The sequence below is a fragment of the Pogoniulus pusillus genome, chromosome 4 (assembly GCF_015220805.1).
Source record: "Pogoniulus pusillus isolate bPogPus1 chromosome 4, bPogPus1.pri, whole genome shotgun sequence".
In the NCBI taxonomy this organism is placed as follows: Eukaryota; Metazoa; Chordata; class Aves; order Piciformes; family Lybiidae; genus Pogoniulus; species Pogoniulus pusillus.
In genome coordinates this window covers 31,058,030-31,078,716 of record NC_087267.1, presented here as the reverse complement: position 1 = coordinate 31,078,716, position 20,687 = coordinate 31,058,030, and the positions used below count along the sequence as shown (strand labels likewise).

Below are 20,687 nucleotides of genomic sequence, written 5' to 3'. Positions count from 1 at the left end.
GTGGAATTTCTGTTGCTAGATTCAAGAGGATCAGTCTGTTCTTACTCAAGCTTGCTAATCATACTGAATGTAACGTTTTTTTCTGAGGAAGTGAGCCTTTCAAATTGCCCTTATTTTGACAAACAAGATGGGATTCCTTATCAGACTGGATTGATACCTCTTGTTCTTTCAAAAATACTTGAGCATATTTTGATTAGAAATTGTACTCAAGCATTATGGTAGTAGAACTTTCGTGTAATACAAGAATAAGTTGATGTTTATTTATTTTTAACTTGGTCTGTCTTAATTATTTCCTATTAACCTTCATTTATATTTTTACATATATGGATGTACATTTACTGCAGGGGTTTGGGCAGAACTGAATAGTCTGAGAAAATAAGGAGAGTAAGTAGGATTGAGTAACTGAACTGATAAGGAGGCACAGCTGCAAATGGGTGGCCTTGGGAGGCTGGCAGAGAAGCAGCCTTGGGGACTGGCAGAGAAGCAGCCTTGGGGACTGGCAGAGAAGCTGAGGGAGTTCTGAGCTGTGCAAGAAAGCAGGCTGGTCAGCCCTGGGAACAAGCAATGTTGTGGCTAAGTCGTTGCAAAGGGGGATTAAGGGGGGTGGTTGGTCAGGTCTGCCTCTGTGTGCATGTGAACAGCCCATACTCTGCTATGTAAGCCTATCAAAAGTACATGCCCCTCTACCAAACTCTGCTATATATGTATCATGCTTAGCTTCAATAAGCAGTGACCATTATGCATCACACTGGTGCAAGCCCAGTGCTTCTCCCTCTCCCACACACCTAGAAGAGAGGCCAACTCCACAGTTTACATTTGGATTTTTAAGAGTATATTATTTATTCTACACTGATGTCTTTAATATTGCTCCCACAATTTCCTTCTAGCATTATAGCTAATGATATCACGCTTCTGTATCCCAAAAGATCTTGTAAAGATAATAGGCAAACTTATCCTGTGTTGCCATTCATTTCCTTGTTGACAAGGTCCAAAACCAATTTCAGTTTTCTCAGCTTATATGTTTGTCTTTTGGGTTCCATCATAAAGCATGATGGTTTATAAGATTTCTTAACATGTTTATCCTCTATAAATACCTGCAAGTGAAAAGTCCTTCTTTATGAGATATTTGCTGGGGAGACAAAAATACCATATTCTGGCAATTAAGAAGGATTAAACTAACAGAGTCATATTAGTAAAAAATTCTCTCTTCCTCATTTAGTTTATTTTTTAAAAAATATTGTAGTGCAATCAAGTGTAAATATATTTTAATGATTTGGCAAAGCTAACAATGAAAAAGTGAAATTATATTGCCAATAAATAAAATGTTAATAAAATAGAATCTTTATTTCTTACCAAGACCCATGTGTTTCATGTGAAATGTTTCCTCCAAAATCTGAAAGTGAGGCATAATTGAAAGGAAAAGAAAGGCCTTTGACAAATAATATTGGTTAGCTGCAATTCGAAGTGAAATCTTCAACAAATGCAACAAACTGTGGAATTCAGGTACTGATTAACATCTGTGCTCTCCCAAGCAGTTAGAAATATTATTGCTCACATCCCTCTATGAATACATGAATAACTGAAAAACAAAGTTAAGGAAACTTTTTACATGTATCCCTTTTTATTCTAACTGTATGGGGGTTTTGCCTTTGCCTTTCTGCCTTTTTTTGAATATAGAAGACAGAACATTGACTTCTTACATGTTAAATTCCTCAGACCTGAGGCAGCAGTCATCTCATGTAACTTCAAACAATGTAAAAATCAGCCAACTGTATTGAGCTAATCATTTATGCTACTTCATTAGCTTACAGGGGAAAACAGTCTGATTATTTCCATCTGAACAGGACTAATTTGCCAGTGTGACTCACTAGTGAGTGCGGCAAGAACCTAGGTACCTAATTTGAACGTGACATTACCAAATGTATCTGAAGTGAATCCTATTCAAGTATTAGTGTAGTACCATGCTGCTGTTACTCAGTTTATATTGATTTCCATTCTTGATGCATTCCATTTAAAAGCAGTTGTTATACTAGCTGATCACCTCACTATGCTGGATGTTTGCTCCAGAGGTGTGCAGACTAGGCAGAAGCAACTGTTGAAAGGTTATTAGAGCAGCTGCTGGATAGCAAAGTAAGTGATACTGAATATTGCAGGTTATTCTGCCGTCAGTAAGGCAACATTTCTGTGTACATGCTTGATTTATACTTGATATCTGAATCTTGACTAGACTCTTGACTTCTTGAGTCTCTAGGGTGCTTTGGGTTATGCTTCATACTGTTATGTTCATGAATGACATTGTTAAGAGTAATTGTATGTTCTTAGCTCCCACTTCACAGTATCACAGTATCACCAAGGTTGGAAGAGACCTCATAGATCATCGAGTCCAACCCTTTACCACAGAGCTCAAGGCTAGACCATGGCACCAAGTGCCACGTTCAATCCTGCCTTGAACAGCCCCAGGGACGGCGACTCCACCACCTCCCCGGGCAGCCCATTCCAGTGTCCAATGACTCTGTCAGTGAAGAACTTTCTCCTCACCTCAAGCCTAAATTTCCCCTGGCGTAGCTTGAGGCTGTGTCCTCTCGTTCTGGTGCTGGCCACCTGAGAGAAAAATTTGTTCACAAAGTACAGGACCTTTGAGGTGTCTCAAACCCATTTTTGCTCAAAATGTGAAACATTTTTGTAAACAATACCATTTATTTTTGTTAAGATATGTGGCAGCCCTGCAAATATTTGGTGCTGTAAAAGTCACAGAAGTTATTTTTGTTGCTTTGAACAAGCCCACTTTTGTGGAACACCAACTACATTTTCTCTTGTCTGTCCTTATCAATGAAGTACTTGCAGGCAGGTCTTACAGAAGGGAAAATAAGGGGCACAACTTCCCATCAGCAGTACGCTGGTTTTATTTCTCTCTGAAGGCTTTTTCACTAATTTCAGAGAAAATTTTACTTGGCCTACATGATGCAAAAGCCGTTTCATAGTTTGCATTGGGTTGGAAGGAACCCGCAAAGGGGAAGGGACCCTCTTATCCAACCTCCCTGCAGTGAGAGGGCCACATCAAGTCTGATCTTGAATGTCTCCAGGGATGGGGCCTTAGCCACATTCCTGGGTAACCTGTTCCATCATTTTACCACCTTCATTGTAAATAACTTCTTTCTTGTGTCTAACCTAAGTCTGTGCTACTCCAGTTTAAAACCATTGCCCTCATCCCCTTCTAAACAGTCCTTCCCCAGCCTTCCTGTAGGTCTCCTTTAGATACTGAAATGCCTCCTCAAAGCCTTCTCTTCTCCAGGCTGAACAGCCCAAATTCTTTCAACCTGTCTTCATAGAAGAGGTGCTTCAGCCCTCTAATCATCTTTGTGGCCCTCCTCTGGACCCACTCCAGCACATCCACATCTCTGTAATCTTCAACCTACAAGAAATGTCAGGTGTTTATTCTTGAATTTTGAAATTGTAAATATTACCATGCTGAGCTGAGGCCACCAAAACCTGCATCTGAGCATGTAAATGGTGCAGGAGACTGTAAATCTCACCTTGCAGGCTCTCTCACCGTATTTCTTGACCTCCATCTTCATACTCCTTCCCTCGTTCTCCAGGTAGATAGTTGATTTTTAAACTACTGTATTTTTTCATGTTACTCATTGACATATTTCTGGTGATGATTGCCAGTTCTTTTTGTTGGTTGGTTTTATTTTGTTTCTTTGGGTCCTTTTCCTAGATCACTACAAAAAAGGAATTCCAAACGTATTTTTTCAGGGAGATGGGGTTCAGGAGGCCTCTTTTATATGCTGAGAGTCTCTGATTCAGTCTTCTGATGTGTCACACATGAAAAACAGTTTTTAAGTCTAGGAATATTTGGTGTTGGGAAGGGCTTCTGAATTCTCAGTCCAGAGAGATCCATCTGGTGAAGGGTGATCATTAATAATGGGAGGGATTGGCGCTTTGTTTTTCTTAATGAGTTATTCTACATAGCCTCTATTCCTCTGATTAAAAAGTCTTTGCAATGTATATGCCTGCCTTTTTTTTAATCAGTAAGTTGGTAGAGAACATTCTTTGTCTGTCAGAAGCAATTTCCTGATCTCCAAAGTGGAAAGGGAGTGCTCCACGAGAGGTGGTTCCTTCTGAATCTCAGTAATCATAAATATCTTCACCATATTGTATTTCTCAGGCTTCCTTACAGGATGCTTTGCTTATTTTATGTGCATTAGCTTGGTGACTGGATCTTCTGATTGTTTGGTTTACACATCTTTGAATTTATGCTGTTTTCAGAAAGTGATGTTTGCATTTGTCCTTTGTTTGTTTGTTTTTTCTTCATTTCATGATTAATAAGAAAGTAAGTTCATGTTGCTATGGATTGTTTCCATTTTTATTATTGCAGTATTGTTCAGATTTGTTTAAATTTGTGTTTAATTTTATAGATTAACTAGAACTGTGCTATATTTCTTTGTAACAAATTTTGCCAGTCACAAAGTTATAGAACAGTCACCGTCCCTGGAGGTGTGCAAAAAAAGACCGTGTGAGGCACTTCGTGCTGTGATCTGGGCTAGGGGATAGGTTGGACTGGATGATCTTGGAGGTCTCTTCCAACCTGGCTGATTCTATGATTCTGTGACTTTCTAGTTTAGCATAATGATAATGCACAGGAGTGTTCAGTGTATTCTTGGAGCAAAAATAGAAGTTGTAAAGGAGAAGCATTGTAACACTTGCTTTAGCATTAGGTTAAAATGTAATTTCCAGTGATACCTAATACCCTAAGCTGCGTAGCTTCAGTGGACTGCTTTTCTCCTCCCAGATGGGAAGGCATAGCAATTGAAATAAGCTTTGGGCCTTCCCCTTTAAAGTACCTCTTAATGACGTCACCTTACACAAATTGGCGGGGCTGGTCTTCTCAGATTTGAGTCCTTTCACACTTAATGCCTCCCTTTCTCTTGTATCATCTCACATACAGTTCAGAGTCTGTGCTGCCAGTGGTCATCCAGTGATAAAATGGTGGTAGTCATTGATAGCCAGATCTTCTTTTTTTCTAAGGTTCAATAAGCTTACAATGGAATCAGGTAGGTAATTTACAACTCAGTCCTCATTGTGCAGCTAATCTAAGAAATCATCAGAAAGGTTTAAGCTAATAGTTTTGATCTCTAAGGGGTTTTATTATTAACAGAGTGAACACACAACAGAAGAAGAAATAATATTTCCTTTTAATTCTTACACAACAGAGGAAGAAATAATATTTCCTTTTAATTTTTTTTTTTTCATGTAAATTATGTGATTTGCCATTGCTCCTTTCTTGGGTGTCAGTGCATATTGACTGCTTCTCTTTGTTCATAAATAGATGTAGTACATGTTTAAATTAGTAAATGTTGTCCATTTATTCTGAAACTTTATATTTTATTGCAGCCATGACTTCATTGGGGAATTCACAACAAGTTACAGAGAGCTGTCAAGAGGACAATCTCAGTTCAACGTGTACGAGGTAAGTATTGCCTCACTTTCAGGAAATACATGAGGACACTTCCAAAGTTTTCCTGGCAAATTGGTCAAATCTGCAGAGTGTTTGACAAAATCAAGCTTCAGAATTATTTCTCATTTCTCTTTTTATAAGGAAGACCAGAGAATCTAAAAATGCTGCTTCATAAAGATATTTAAAGACAACTAGGTTAGACAGTTTAACTTCAAGACCACTTCTGTTCCTCAGAGTAAATACTTGATACATTTTTTGAGGTGTTAGGTATGGGTTTTTTTAAGGATTTAGGTCAGCATCTGGATTTGCACCATCAATAGCAGGGTCATGCTGTTTGCTTGCATGGTGTCCCTCAGAACTGAAGTGTGGTTTTGACTCTTGATGGAAAAAATCTTGATAATAATGAGAAGGCAAGCCTATGTGGCTGTAGCCTGGGCTCTTTTCTGTATGGTGTGCAGACCTTTCTTTTTCCTTTAGTTATCCTTTAATTGGTCTTGGACTAATGCCACTAAACTTCTCTATTTTGTAACTTTTGTTTTGCTAATATAGGTGAACGCATGTATGGTTTAGGCAGCCATTAATACAAGGAAGGAAGGAGCTCCAATTATGTGCTTCACTTCTATTTTGAGATGAGCAAAGGTGCTGCTGTGAGAAGGAGAACAAAGATAACTAAAAGCTGTGGAGTTCTTTTTCTTATTTAGATCCAAGATCAGCTCCAGAGTTACTGTAATTTACAGTAGTTTCCTACGGATAGTGTTGCAGCACAGATTGCTGTGGCAAGTGGAAAAGTCCTCTTCTTGTGTTGCTAACATTACTCCTTTTTTTAATAATTGAGGGTGGTAAAACAGTGGAACAGGTTGCCCAGAGAGGTGTTAGATGAGCCTTCCCTGGAAACATTCAAGGTCAGGTTGGACAGGGCTCAGAGAGACTTGATCTAGTTCATGTCCCAGGTATTTTCAGCTGAGTTGGACTAGATGACCTTTAGAAGTCTCTTCCAACCCAAACCATTCTATGATAAATACTTCATACCTCTGAAGTGACTAAGATTTCAGTTGGGAATGTTTTCATTCCTTGTCATTCATAGAACATCTGAGAATAGTTTACAGTAAAACTTGGCAGTAAGCTGTAAGGATTTGAGTTTCCTAGTTATACAGGAGATTGATAAATCTAATTAATAAAATAATGTTTTACTTCCGATTCCACATCCAATTTTTGGGGGAAGAAAAACAAAGACAAAAAAACCCAAGAGTAGGTATTAATGTGACGAAGCTGACAATTACTTTTGAATGGATAGATATTCAGAAGGTAAAACACTTTTATTGGTGCTTACAGTAAGAATTTTTTTAGTTGTGGTTTCAAGACATTTTAAGAAAGCTTTCATTCTTTGTAGTCCATTTCCATCAAGATTCTTTTGTATGGGGAGTGAATTGAGCCTCCACAACTGTACAGGCAGATCCTGTTATTACAGCAAATAAAGAAACCAGGAGAAACAACTCTCATGTTTCTCAGATAATGCTGGGGAGTGGAATATGAAGAAGATGCTCTGTGAGATGAAGTGGTGACAATGCACTGGAGCACTAGAATCAGGATTGCAGAGAAAGGCAGAATCCTGTAAAAATTCCAAGTGTTTCACTGGGCACTCAGATTTAATGAACACTCTGACCTGTTTCCTTAGTCCCCTCTTTGTAAAATGCAAATAACAGCACTGGCTTGCTTGGCAGGTACCTTGAAGAAAAATGCATCAGTTTTCAAATGTGGATATATCCCAGCAGTGAGGTACAGCACTAAACATGCTGAAGAGATTTAGAACCCACTGAAATCAGACTCTTTTCTGTGTTTACAGTATCTAACACTTGTCTTCATGTTAAATCATAAATCATACTGATTTAATACTTGTATCTGTGTATCTAGGTAATCAATCCAAAGAAAAAAGGAAAAAAGAAAAAGTATGTGAATTCTGGAACAGTAAGTAAATATATTTTATGTTACCAGATGTTTTTATTGTCTCTTGAAACAGAGTGTAGTTTACTTGTAATTTAGCAGTATTAGAAGAGAATCTTCTATGAATGTCACAGCAATGAACTGTTTACAATGGCATTTATTTTCAGATTAATTTTTGTGCAGAGTCTGATAAAAGCACTGTCAAGGTGTCCTGCCCAAGTGCCAATGACTTCCAGAGAGAGTTACACCAAAATTGTGGTCTAATTCTTGAAATTATTGAACTGAGCACTATTAATTTTTATCTGCACTTAAAAAAGTAATTATTCTTACTGCATTTAACTGCTGAGCTAGCATCAGGAGAAGTTATTATGCTTATCATGCCTAAACCAAGAGTCAACATTATTTATTACCAACAGATTTTGGTGTGTTTATTTTGAAAGATCAGTTAGCGTAGTTTGGGATGAGAGTTTAATATGCTTTTTGTCTGTTCATATTTTGTATAGTGTTTTGTGAACCCTTTGCCAGCAATGCAAATAATCCCCTTCAGCACTTTTTTCAGCTTTGGCATTCTGGCATCCATGATGTTCAGTTCTGCAATATTTACCTTCATTTTTAATCAAATACTTGTATGTTGTAAAACATAATCGGATGTAAGACACATTTTTTTGAGAGCACATGCAGCATGTGGGGTTTTGTTCCACATGTGTAGTGTCACTGAAGTGAGTAGGGCTACTTTCACTCTGAACTGTAGCCTTGAAGGAATGTTTTATCATTCTGACATTCCTGTGTAAGTCTGCTCATAAGGAAGAAAATAAACAAATATTTTGTGTGTCTCCTTTAAGTTGTAAAAATTAGTCAGAAGCAGCTTGTCTATGTAAATGTACCATACATGGTCCTATATGTTACATTAAAACAAATTCTTCTGCCAACACTCCTTTTACTATAATTCAGCATGTTAAAATAAAATTCTGCTTTACTGATCTAGGGAGTCAGAAACAGAGAAAAAATTGTTGGTTTAAATCAATGCCAAAAATTAAATGTACTCAAAATTGTAAGTATGAAATCTGGCACAGGGTTCAGAAGAGCAAAAAAATTTGTTTACCTGTTAAATTTTCCAGTTGATTTTGTTTTTAAAGAATTTAACTCTTATTTGAATAGACAAAACCAACTGTCTTGTTGTCTTTTGTCTCAATTACATGGATCTTCCCAAAGAAAGACATTTTCTTTCCTCTTTCCTTCTCTACCAGTGTTCTCTATTGTTGGGTTTGTAATTTACCAAGTCATCTTTGCTCCCATTTGCCCTTTCTTACATGCTTCCCTTATGCTTTTCTAAATTTTCACTTTCCTATGTGTTTGCCTGCAGTTTTGTCTTTCTTATCCCTGCCATCCAGACACAATATTCTTTATCCCGCAGGTATAAAAACGTTCAAACCAGATGCCAAAACTGCATGCTGGCTTCTGGAGAACTTTAAAATCAATGCAGATCGTTGATTGCTCTCTCACTGCTGCTTTTAAGGGCTACATGCATACAGTAGCCATGTCAATTCTTTATTACTTAGAGGGTTAGTTTACATTCAGACAGACAAACTACATTCTTGGCAGAAATGTTTCAGAATAGATGATTAGTTTTGAATAAAGTGAAGCAGAGAAATCTAAATTTCACTGTAAAGTAAATGTGGAAGTAAACACTTTGGATGCTCTGGAAAGGTGTTGTCCGTTTCCTTTTACCATTTTTTAATCAGAGTCTCTGAAAACATTTACTGAAACTTACTTAGCAACAAGATGACAAACTGTAGTAACAGGTGAACCATTAAAATAGCTGTCCAGTGGGAAAATGCATAGACATTTCAGTGTTCTGTGCAAGACTATGCTGTTGCTAGACTGGTAGAACTTTGTTCTCAAGGAGAAAGGTAGTGGGGTAATTTTAAACTTCTCAAATTTACAACATAGGAACATTCTCAGCTTTTATATTTTGCTGTAGCTGGAGGTAAATTTTTATCCCATTTGTATTCTTTGCATCATCAAGAAATTTGCTTTCACTTCTTGTTGTGAGAGTTTTATGTCACTTTGTAAATAAAGTTAATTTGAATTCTTTGCTTCATAAATGTTGTCTGATGTATGAAGATGCTAAATGCTGGACTTCTTGACACTTTTTTGCACTTCTCTGACTCCAGTGCTGGAAATGCCAGTAACACTGTCTCTGTTTTGAACCTATATAATTTCTGAATGATACAAAACTGGGACTAAAGAAATTTAACTTTGCAAATTTTTTTAATATATTAATACTTTTTTTAGGTCAATGTATGTGAAATTTACTAAATTTTTGCATTCTGGTTTGTATCAATACTTTATTCTACTATTAATGTGAAATGACATAAGTAATTGTAACTGAGTTCTTCAAACTGTGTTGAAGTGCTCACTGAACAGATGCATTCTACCCTCTACAATTTGGCTATAGATGTAGTAGTGTGCAGTGATCAGAAGAAGTGCATATGATAACCTGCCCTGTAATACAATCTTCCATTCTTGCTTTATTAGAGAAACAAAAACCATAACCAAAAAAGCAACAAGACAAAAGCCCACACAAGCCCCCCCCCAAAAAAAAACCCAAACCAGAGCAACAGAAACACGCACAAAGCCCCCCAAACCAACAAAAAAACCAAGCAAGCAAAAAACCTACCCCAACAACAACCAAACCAAACACCACCACCACAAAAAAATAAACTGAAACAAAAACCCAACCAAAGAAAGAAAACCAAAAAGCAACCTCAGCAATTGCAGTTGACTTCCAGATTTGTCTCTTCCCTTTCAAGGTCTGCCTATTGAAATAGTTTCTTTTATGTTATGTCTTCCTTTTGTTTTTAATACTGTTTTCACCAATACTGTAGAAGTTGCATCTCAAGGGCAGAACTCTAAACACGTGCTTATGTCTCTACTTGTTCAACTGGGAAATGACAATTCATGTCTGACTGTCTTTTATTTGCTTTCAGGTAACATTGCTTTCCTTCCTAATTGAAACAGAAGTTTCATTCCTTGACTATATTAAAGGCGGGTATGTGATTGGCAACAAATCTTTCTTGTTTTCACAGTCTCATTCTGCTTCACCAATATATTTTTATGTGCTTTGCATATGATGACTCTAAGTAGTATCTGTAAAGACCTGTAATTTTTTTCCTCATTTTAGAGACTGTACTTCCCTAAATAAAACCTGCAGATGATTATTGATGTAAGTTGAGTTATGGAACTTCACTTATAATGTTGGAATTGGTGTTAGTACTAAAAGACTGAGTAATGCCATCTGATCAGCCAGTGAAAATTGGATTAACCAAAAGGGAATCAACTATGTACTATTAAATTACTAAAATGCTTTTTTATTTTCTCTAATTAACACTGACCTTTGATGTATTTAATATTTTATTTAGAGTTTTTTCCCCTTCAAAGTCATCTTTTTATTACTAATTATGGAAAATTTGTACCATGTTCAGTTTCTCATTTATTGTCATTTTCCCAAAAGGGAAGTAGAGACAGAAGTATCAAATGGCTTACCCTAGAATATGCCTGGGAACAGGATCAAATCTCAGAAATTTCTGGCTCTTAATCTCAAAGATAAATGGAAATAGTTTGTTAGATGTTGTAATATGGATATTTGAGGTAAATGATCTGAATTATACATTCCACATTTATTTTAAAGCATTGATTATCCAGGAAGAAAAAAAAACAACTTAAGAAGTCTTCAGCCAGGCTTCAGCTGAACTGAAAAAAGTCTGTGTTGTGTTTTGGTGATTGCAATACAGGACTTGACCTTCGTTTCCAACAGTGGTAATCCAACAGATGAGAATGTGCTTAAGATTCATTCCTAAAATACCCATCATTGAAGTTCATTAAGTTAAGTGACACCCCCAATCATAATTTTTAGCTACAGAGAAAGTGTCAGTAAGCAGTAAGCTAGCTTGACTACACTACTGCTGCATTCAAAGTTCTGAAAAAATAACTCTTGAGCTTATGCCTCTCTGAACTGACAGCTTGTACATTGCTAAAATATACTCCAAACTGTTGATCCTAACCCACAGGCTGCTGCAGACTGCAACTCTTTTTCTCTACCAAGGACTTTCAGCCTTTTCAGTTTCAGTTCTCCCAAACAGTTGAATTTTCAAGTTAGAAAATCCAAACTCTCTGCTGTCCAAATACCAATATTTTCACTATGGATGAATTCAGTTTATGTTTTTCAAAACACTGTGTCTTTTTACTTGAGATTAAACATGACAAGAATATTTTATGCACAGAACTAAAAAATGGGAATCATTTGTTAGGTTTTTAACATGGGTGGAAATATGCTCTCTTTGAAATTTTTATTCAATATCCTTTGAGAAATCTCTGATTTGGCTTGCTCATTTGCCCATTCTTTGGAGGCTCAGCATATCTTGTTTGGATAGGAACCAGAGCTGCAACATTTCAGATATGACTGTGTTCTTTTACCAAAACATTCCAGCTTGCTTCAAACTAGCACAGACTGTTTGATACTAGTGTGTCATATGTATATACAAGGGGGTTACAGATAGACTTCTCAGGGAGTTGTATAGGCCCATATTGCAGCATGTAAGTAGTAGGATATATTAGTGGAGGTAAGGGGCTGTGTCAGGGAGCAACTGTCACTCCTCAGAATGGCTGGGGAGCTGGGAGTGGTGTTGGTAGCATGGCTGGCAATGACTCACTAACTAGCTCCCAGTTGTACACCACATGTGCAAGGCAAGCAGGGCAAGCCCAGAGATGTTCTATTAGTAGTCTAGATCATCAAGAAGTGGTCAGGCTGGGAAGGCTAACCGCAGATACAGGTCAGGATCAGGTACAGTGACTGCCAGGCAGGCTTATCATAGAATGGTAAGAGTCAGGAAAGGAACCTCTGCAGATGATCTAATCCAAGCCCCATGCTAAAGCTGGTTTGCCTGAATCAAGTGGCACAGGAATGTGTCCAATGGATTTTGAAAGTTTCCAGAGAAGGAGGCTTGGCAAACTCTCTGAGCAGCTGGTTCCAGTGTTCTGTCACCCTCACAGTAAAGTTCTTCCTTATTTTTAGGTGCAGCTTCCTATGTTCCAGTCTGTGTTGGCTGCCCCTTCTCCTGTTGCCAGGCACCACTGAAAAGAGTCTGGCCCCATACTCTTGAAACCTGCCATTTATATGTTTATAAGTATTGATAAAACATCCCCTCTGTCTGTTCTTCTCCAAGCTCCTCATAAGAGAGATGTTGCAGTACCCTAATCATCTTTGTATCCCTCTGTTAGACTCTCTCCAGTAGTTCCCTGTCTGTCTTGAACTGGGGAGTCCAGAACTGAACACAGTCCTCCAGATGTGGTCTCACTGGGGCACAGTAGAGGGGGAGGACAGCCTCCCTTGACCTGCTGACCACACTCTTAATGCCTCCAGGGATACTATTGGCCTTCTTAGTCAGCAGTGTCCTCCTGTGGACAGAGATTCCCAGGTTGTTTGCAGAGCTGCTTTCCAGCAGGTCAACCCCTAACCTCTACGTGTGCATGAGGTTTTTCTTACCCACGTGCAGGACTGTACACTAGCCCATGTTGAACTTCAAACCTGTCCAAGTCGCACTGAAAGGCAGCACAGACTTCTGGTATGCCAGCTACTTCTCCCAGTTTTACATCATCATCAGACTTACTGAGAGTACACTTTGTGCCTTCACCAGCTTGTTGATGAAGATATTGAATAAGACACCACTAGGCCTCCTACCAGACTCTGTGCCACTGATCACAATGATTTGAGCTCTGTTTCTGAGTCTTGCTGGCAGTGATTGGTATGGCTCATTATGCCTGGTTTGAATCACTGTAACAGATAAGACAGCAACTTATCTGGAAGAGATTTTCATGTGAACAGTCATGGTCAGTCTGTTGTGGAGCCCTTCTGATTTGTGCAAGTCTTCTGGTCTCTGAGGTTACACTTATTAGGGTTGTTGCTACCTTACTTGTTGTGAACTTTTACAAAAAGCAGATAATATTCATCCATCCTTGTTTACTGAAAGTTCAATTGAGAGAAGTACATCCATGTTTACCAAAAGTTCAATTGAGTGAAGTGTGTGTGTATATATATATATACACACACACACACATGCATGAAGAAACAGCTTTTCCCCTCACCTAGCTGTTTGTTCCTTGAAGTGTGTTGTACATGTATGCTGCAACCATCTTACTCATCATTCAGAACTCCTCTACAAGAAGAGTGTGTGTAAGAAACTAGGGAATTAAGTTTTATATGTAAATTTGTAAAGAAAATAATATGGTGGGTGCATATGTGATGTTTTTAGGGTGACTTATCACATTTCTTACTGAGATGTCAAATAGAAGTTAATAAACCCAACTATCTATGTTCTGCAGACAAATAACATACATTTTTAGCACAATAGTTTGTTCTTACTGATACTTTTATATATATATATATATCCCTGTTTTCTGCATGTTAATAAAATTGTATTGTGTAGCTCTTGGCTAAAACCATATAAAAGATTTTTTTTTGTGTTTACTTCCTGTATTACAAAGTCATTGTCCTTCAGTTTATCCACAAACAATGTTTTTCTCTTTTGTTTGTTTTTCTGTATAACACTAAAACTATTAATAGGATTTGTATTTGCTTTTCCTGCAGAACCCAAATCAATTTCACAGTAGCTATTGATTTCACAGCCTCAAATGGTAAGAATAAAAAGAAATGTATTGTGTTTGTATGTACTGTGTTCAGTTTAAAGTGTACATGTGTGTGTGTGTTCATGTCTATACTTCCATTGTGTTATTGATTATCAGTATGCCTGACACCACCTGGAATCAGGATTCCATTTTGCTGAGCAACAGACCAGAGGCCAATTCTTATCCAAAAAAAGCAGGGCAAACATAGCAAATAAAACCTGAAAAAACTACAGCATACAATATTGAATAAGTATAAACAGTTTGCTAGTATCTGCATACTTTTGGTTACTCTTTCTGGCTAACTTAGAAGACCACGTTGAGAGGGGCAAAAGAAAGGAGCTTCAGGGGAGGCGAGGCTGAAGTGGAGTGAGTTTAGTGTTCTTTTCAATTTCTGCTCCATTAAATGTCTGTCATTTTTAAGAGAGAACATTTCAAAGTGATTCAGTTTTAGAGTAAATCTGGCCCTTGCTTCAACAGGTAACCCTTCACAACCTACTTCACTGCACTACATGAATCCCTACCAACTGAATGCTTATGGCATGGCACTGAAAGCAGTGGGTGAAATAATTCAAGACTATGATAGCGATAAAATGTTTCCAGCTCTGGGTTTTGGAGCTAGACTGCCTCCAGATGGAAGAGTATCACATGAATTTGCACTGGTAAGTAAATATTTATATATTGTTTTAATTTCTTCACTACAATGAGATTTTGGGAGTTAGGACTCAAGAAGTCCCTGTAGGCCAAAAGTAGTAATAAAGAAAAATAATCTTTAGCTTCAGTCGTAGCAGCATGAGGAACAGATACTTGCAAGACTTCAAATTAAAGCTTATGTATTTTAAGAAGCAAGTGAATCATGGTACATAATCTTTCATTATTTATTGTTACTGTTCTCATTTTTTTGGGATCTCTTTCTCTTTTACATGCTGCTAGTTTGGAGACATAGATATAACTAAATGAATTAGAAGATGAGGTCATAAGAAGAACTCTAAGACTGGGCCATGTGCCAGATAAATAATAAACTGAGAATTTAACAAAATATGTTCATAATTTATGCTTTTGATTTGTGTGGATATTTATCTACTTGGATATTTTGAGGTTTCTGTCAGAATTACAAGTATAGATATGTCAGGTAGTTTTTAATTAGATAGCAGCAAAGACACAGCAGGAAACTGATGATTGTATTTCTTCTGTTGGCCTGTGCTGGAAAACAATTCCACATGTCATATTGTTAGGGAAAGATGTTTACCACATGGGCAGTAATTTAAAGCAGGTGCAATGGCAGATAATTAATTTGAATCATAGACTTTCTTTGGACTTTTTTGTAGCAAGCTCATACTCATATATATATATATATATATATATACACACACACACTCCTTGAGGCTCTTAAAACAGATTTATTCTTGGCTACTTTCTGTTGTAAAAGCTGTTTCTAAAATTAATTCAGTTAATTCATGAGGCATCATGGAGTTTTACAAAGGAGTGGAGCTTTTCCTTCCTCCATGTATAAACATACCTAAGTGTCTCCCATTTAATGCTAAAGCAGTGTATTTGGCACTGTTTTAACATTCTAGACTGATTCTGCCAAAAATCCACTCTGCTTTGCTAGACTCTCAGGGAGGTATACTCTGCTTCACAATGCACTATTGGTACATTAAGCCAATGAGGTGTTTGCACACAAGGTTTTGAAGAATTACATGGATCATTTTCATGGCCTTATGTGGGTCATTATTCTGGGATTTGGTTTGTGTTTGTGTTGTCATCTGTAAATAGGTATCCTCATTATGGAGGCATTATGGACACAGGTAGTAAAATGCCTAAAGAAAGATTTCACTGTCTCAACCATTTCAGTGGCTTCTCAAAGAATAAGTTATTTTCATTTGTTTATACCAGATTGAAAATCAGTTTTCCAACAAAGAGTTTAGACTTTATCTTGCACTCACGTAGAATATGAGTATCATGATTCCAGTTTTACATTTGCCCTCTGTTTCATACTTTAAATCCACACAAGAAAATATCTATTACTGTTGTATGTAAGAAGGTCTGCATAATTCAACTTAAGGTGGTATTTATGTCTAGGAACCAGTTCCAGTGATTTAAACTGCATATAACATGAGGCTGCTAGAACCTCCTTCCCTAGGTAGTTAACACTCTCAAACAGCCAGAGCACTTACATTGGGCATTTGTAGTAAACTCTATGAATAGATCCTTAGAATAGAATAGAATGCTTAGGTCTTTGCTATTTAGAAATGCACACTAGGTAGTGTACCCTAACCTATATCACTTTTGCTTCATAATACTTTTAGTAATTAATTATCTTTTGATTTTCATTAGAATGGAAACCCTCAAAATCCATACTGTCATGGAATTGATGGTGTAATGGAGGCATACTACAGGAGTCTAAAATCAGTACAGCTTTATGGACCAACAAACTTTGCCCCTGTAATTAATCATGTAGCCAGGTAAGCATTGGAACAGATACTTTGCAGAAGCATCTTCTTGTCAGTACAACTTTCACTTGTAAAAGGCTAACACTTGCATGATGCTAAACATTGGAAAAGATGTTTACAGTTCTTTTGTTTATCTAGCCTAACATGCTTAACTTGTACCTTTGAGTAGGTCTGAAGATCATTTGCTAGTATTATGAAGAATTTCATCTCCTGTTAAGGAATACAAGTGATCTATTTGATCCACCCCATTTTAGGAGAAACCATAAAGAAAGAAATAATGAAAGAAATCACTCTGTCCTCTTTCTTTTTTGCCCTTTTCAGCATGGAATTTTTGCTTAATAGGAAAGATAAGTCTAGTGAAAAAAAAATTTAGACACATGTTAGTCCTTTTAGTTTCAGAATGTCCAAAACAAGGAGAGAATTTCCAGGGCCCTCTATGGCAACAATTCCCAGCTGATGCTGCAAGCCAGTGCTAAGGAGGCACAGTATTGAGTTATGCAATATCTAATGTAACTTCTCAAAGTAAAACTCTTCTGCCTTACCTTACCTCAACTTGCTGTTGCCTTATTTTGACAGGCAATATTTTGACATAGAGTAAACCTCCATGCAATGCTATGGGAAAAGTGAAATGGATAATTTATCTCAGTAACTACCTGAATAAATTTAACTTCACTTATAGATACAGAGTAATGTTTATAAAATAAAGCAACAGAGATGTGTAAATCATTGTACTGTCAATGTACTATGTATGAGTTGCAAAATAGTTGATTATTGTAGAAAGGAATATTTATTTGCTATCTGCTCATGCTGTTGCTAGTTCTACAGTCCAATGAAAAATAATTTGCTAATTTGATATTGCAAATAATTTTTCCACGCACCCCAACATGCCTAGAGAGCTAACTTCAGTTATTTATTATTAAGATTAGTTATTCCATCTTCAAATCAGACCATTCACATTATGCACCTGTATATCCCTTTGACAGTCTTTAGGAACTATCTATCTCCTTTTAATCTTTCATTTGACAGGATCCCTCCAGTAGCAGTTTTCAGATTGCAAGGAAATAGGCCAATCCTTATGACAGCTGAATTCCATATACGTGTCATTCAGTGTCTACATTAGCCATCTTAACTGGAAATCCAACCCATCAACACTTCTGACTACTCTTCTTTAGAACTGGTTGTATCAGCTGAGCTGGCTAGTTCAGGATTTGGCAATCAATCTTAAGTTCATTGCAGACACTGAAATGCTTCATCTAGTACCATCAAAGCATTGACACAAATTGAGTCAATTTTCTCACCAGTTGTTTCTCGTTAGTATTTTTCAGTTTTGCAGAATTACAGAAGCCTGTCACCAGCATTTCATACAATCAGTCAGGGTTGGAAGGGACCACAAGGATCACCTTGTTCCAACCCCCCTGCCATGGGCAGGCACACCCTAGATCAGGCTGGCATTTGTAGTTCTTCCACTTAACTTTTGTCTAAATATCAACCTATTGCAAACTTTGGGAGCTCTTTCTGGTAGCAAATAATATGGCATTGTAGTAGGAAAGCTTTTATTTTTTTTAAACCAGCTTCTTTTCATATTAATTCATGGGGGCAGATGTGACTGAGTTGGAAGGCAGAAGGGCTCTGCAGAGGGACCCTGACCGCCTGTACAGATGGGCAGAGTCCAATGGGATGGGGTTCAATAGCTCCAAGTGCAGGATGCTGCACTTTGGCTACAACAACCCCATGGAGAGATACAGGCTGGGGTCGGAGTGCCTGGAGAGCAGCCAGACAGAGAGGGATCTGGGGGTACTGATTGATACCCGCCTGAACATGAGCCAGCAGTGTGCCCAGGTGGCCAAGAGAGCCAGTGGCATCCTGGCCTGCATCAGGAATGGTGTGGCCAGCAGGAGCAGGGAGGTCATTCTGCCCCTGTACTCTGCACTGGTTAGACCTCATCTTGAGTATTGTGTTCAGTTCTGGGCCCCCCAGTTTAGGAGGGACATTGAGATGCTTGAGCGTGTCCAGAGAAGGGCGACGAGGCTGGTGAGAGGCCTTGAGCACAAGCCCTACGAGGAGAGGCTGAGGGAGCTGGGATTGTTTAGCCTGGAGAAGAGGAGGCTCAGAGGTGACCTTATTGCTGTCTACAACTACCTGAGGGGTGGTTGTGGCCAGGGGGAGGTTGCTCTCTTCTCTCAGGTGGCCAGCACCAGAACGAGAGGACACAGCCTCAAGCTATGCCAGGGGAAATTTAGGCTTGAGGTGAGGATAAAGTTCTTCACTGAGAGAGTCATTGAATACTGGAATGGGCTGCCCGGGGAGGTGGTGGAGTCGCTGTCCCTGGGGCAGTTCAAGGCAGGGTTGGACGTGGCACTTGGTGCCATGGTGTAGCCTTGAGCTCTGTGGTAAAGGGTTGGACTTGATGATCTGTGAGGTCTCTTCCAACCCTGATGATACTGTGATACTGTGATACTGTGATATGCATGAAGGGCTTTTTGTACTTTTATAATGTTGGTTTTTTGTTCCCTTAGATATGCTGCTTCAGTAAAAGATGGCTCCCAGTATTTTGTTCTTCTCATTGTTACAGACGGAGTTATTTCCGATATGGCTCAGACGAAAGAATCCATAGTGAATGTAAGTTCTGCTGGAAGGGTGGAAATTTAGAAGAAATATAGTCTTATTTTAGGCAATAAATCTAAATCAGTTAATAGCTCAGGCACTGTTGGTTTTTTTTTTAATATATTAACTAATTTTTCCAGCAGCAGGAGTCTATTATTCTTAAAGACAAAAACAAAGCAAAAGTTGAATCTCAGCTTGGTTAGACTGCGTTGAGTGTGAAATTGTACTCTTCTTTATAATGCTGTGTTTCTATAATGGCTTTTTCTGCTTCTTGCCTCCTCCTTCCAGCACATCCTACCACACAGTTTTTCATAGCAAACAGCAATTGCAAACAGCTTTGTTCCCCTGTGCTTCTTAAGAACTACTCCTAACTTTCTCATCCCAAACGATAAGCATACCAGTCATCTGATTTCCTTCCAAATTATTCTCTGGAATTTTGAAAATCCTTAATGGTTTCTTAGATTCTGCATTACTGACAGTATTTTCCTCAACAAAACTATTATGCATATAAGTAATATTCTGTCTTATTATGAAGTTCCATTTTGCTTTTTCCCCTGGAAATTGTCAGGTGAAAACACATATAGAGACAACTTCCAGAGAGGATTCGAAAATATATATATATATATAGCAATAGTTTTGAACATACTGCAGTGGATCTAGTTAATAGCAAAATGGTGGGTGAAAAGCCCATGCTAAAATAATTGTCATGTCAAAATGTGTAGAGTTAGGTGGCCTGTTTTTGAAAGCCCATTTTCACTACCTCCTATAGAGATTTGGTACTGTTCCATTTTGTAGGGTGCTCATGAAAATATTCTGAAATGTTCTATCTTTCACTGGTGAGCAGGATGCCCACAGGGTTTAGGCAGCAACACGTAGACAGAATCTGTGTTAATAAGAACTCATAACAGCCCACCTGGTAAGTTTACACCCAGGGCTGTAACTGTGTTTGAAGTTTGCCTTATTCCTCTTCTCTTCCAGCTTTCATTATTTAAATAGGACAAACTGACACTCATTTTGAAAAAGGATAAACAAGCTTTTAGCTTGAAAGTTCATCATCTAGTATAACTTAAAAGTTTGAAACATATTCTTTTAGGTTGAAAAAAAGGATCTGTCAGTTTAAAGTCCCTAAGAGTCCCATTAAGTCCAGCTGGCTGATATCTTGTAAGATTAAGTGACTTGCCACTAAGGCATAGAGAAAAATCCTGCTTCCAATAATAGTTCATTTCCTGGTTAGTCGATAACGGTCTGCAAATACAGCAGATGCTTTGTTTGGTGGATTGAGTGGAGATTAGGGAATATTTGCTGTCATGTCTTTTAATAAAGTTGCATTAATTTTCCTGGATACTTCTTGAAGTACAAGCACAGATAGTACTAATTAAATGTGATTCAATATCATTAGTCTTAATGACAATCAAAATAATAAAAAGAGCAGTGATATTCAGTGCAACTTGATATGTATAAAACTCAGGAAAAGTGTATTTAATTTTTAACACTGTGCTTTCAGGCATCTTTCTCATTACAGAGAAGGGCAACAAAGCTGATGAGGGGCC

General features: G+C 37.9%; 1 protein-coding gene across 2 annotated transcripts in view; it reads left to right on the top strand.

The window, feature by feature from the left end:
• Positions 1–20,687, top strand: part of CPNE8 (copine 8) — a 92,160-nt gene that overhangs the window by 57,939 nt on the left and 13,534 nt on the right. For both annotated transcript variants that reach the window (XM_064142468.1, XM_064142467.1), the window contains 7 exons: positions 5,395–5,470; positions 7,370–7,423; positions 10,390–10,451; positions 14,046–14,092; positions 14,561–14,742; positions 16,418–16,545; positions 19,050–19,152. In XM_064142468.1, the coding sequence (XP_063998538.1) occupies positions 5,395–5,470; positions 7,370–7,423; positions 10,390–10,451; positions 14,046–14,092; positions 14,561–14,742; positions 16,418–16,545; positions 19,050–19,152 (652 nt within the window). The remainder of the gene's footprint in view (positions 1–5,394; positions 5,471–7,369; positions 7,424–10,389; positions 10,452–14,045; positions 14,093–14,560; positions 14,743–16,417; positions 16,546–19,049; positions 19,153–20,687) is intronic.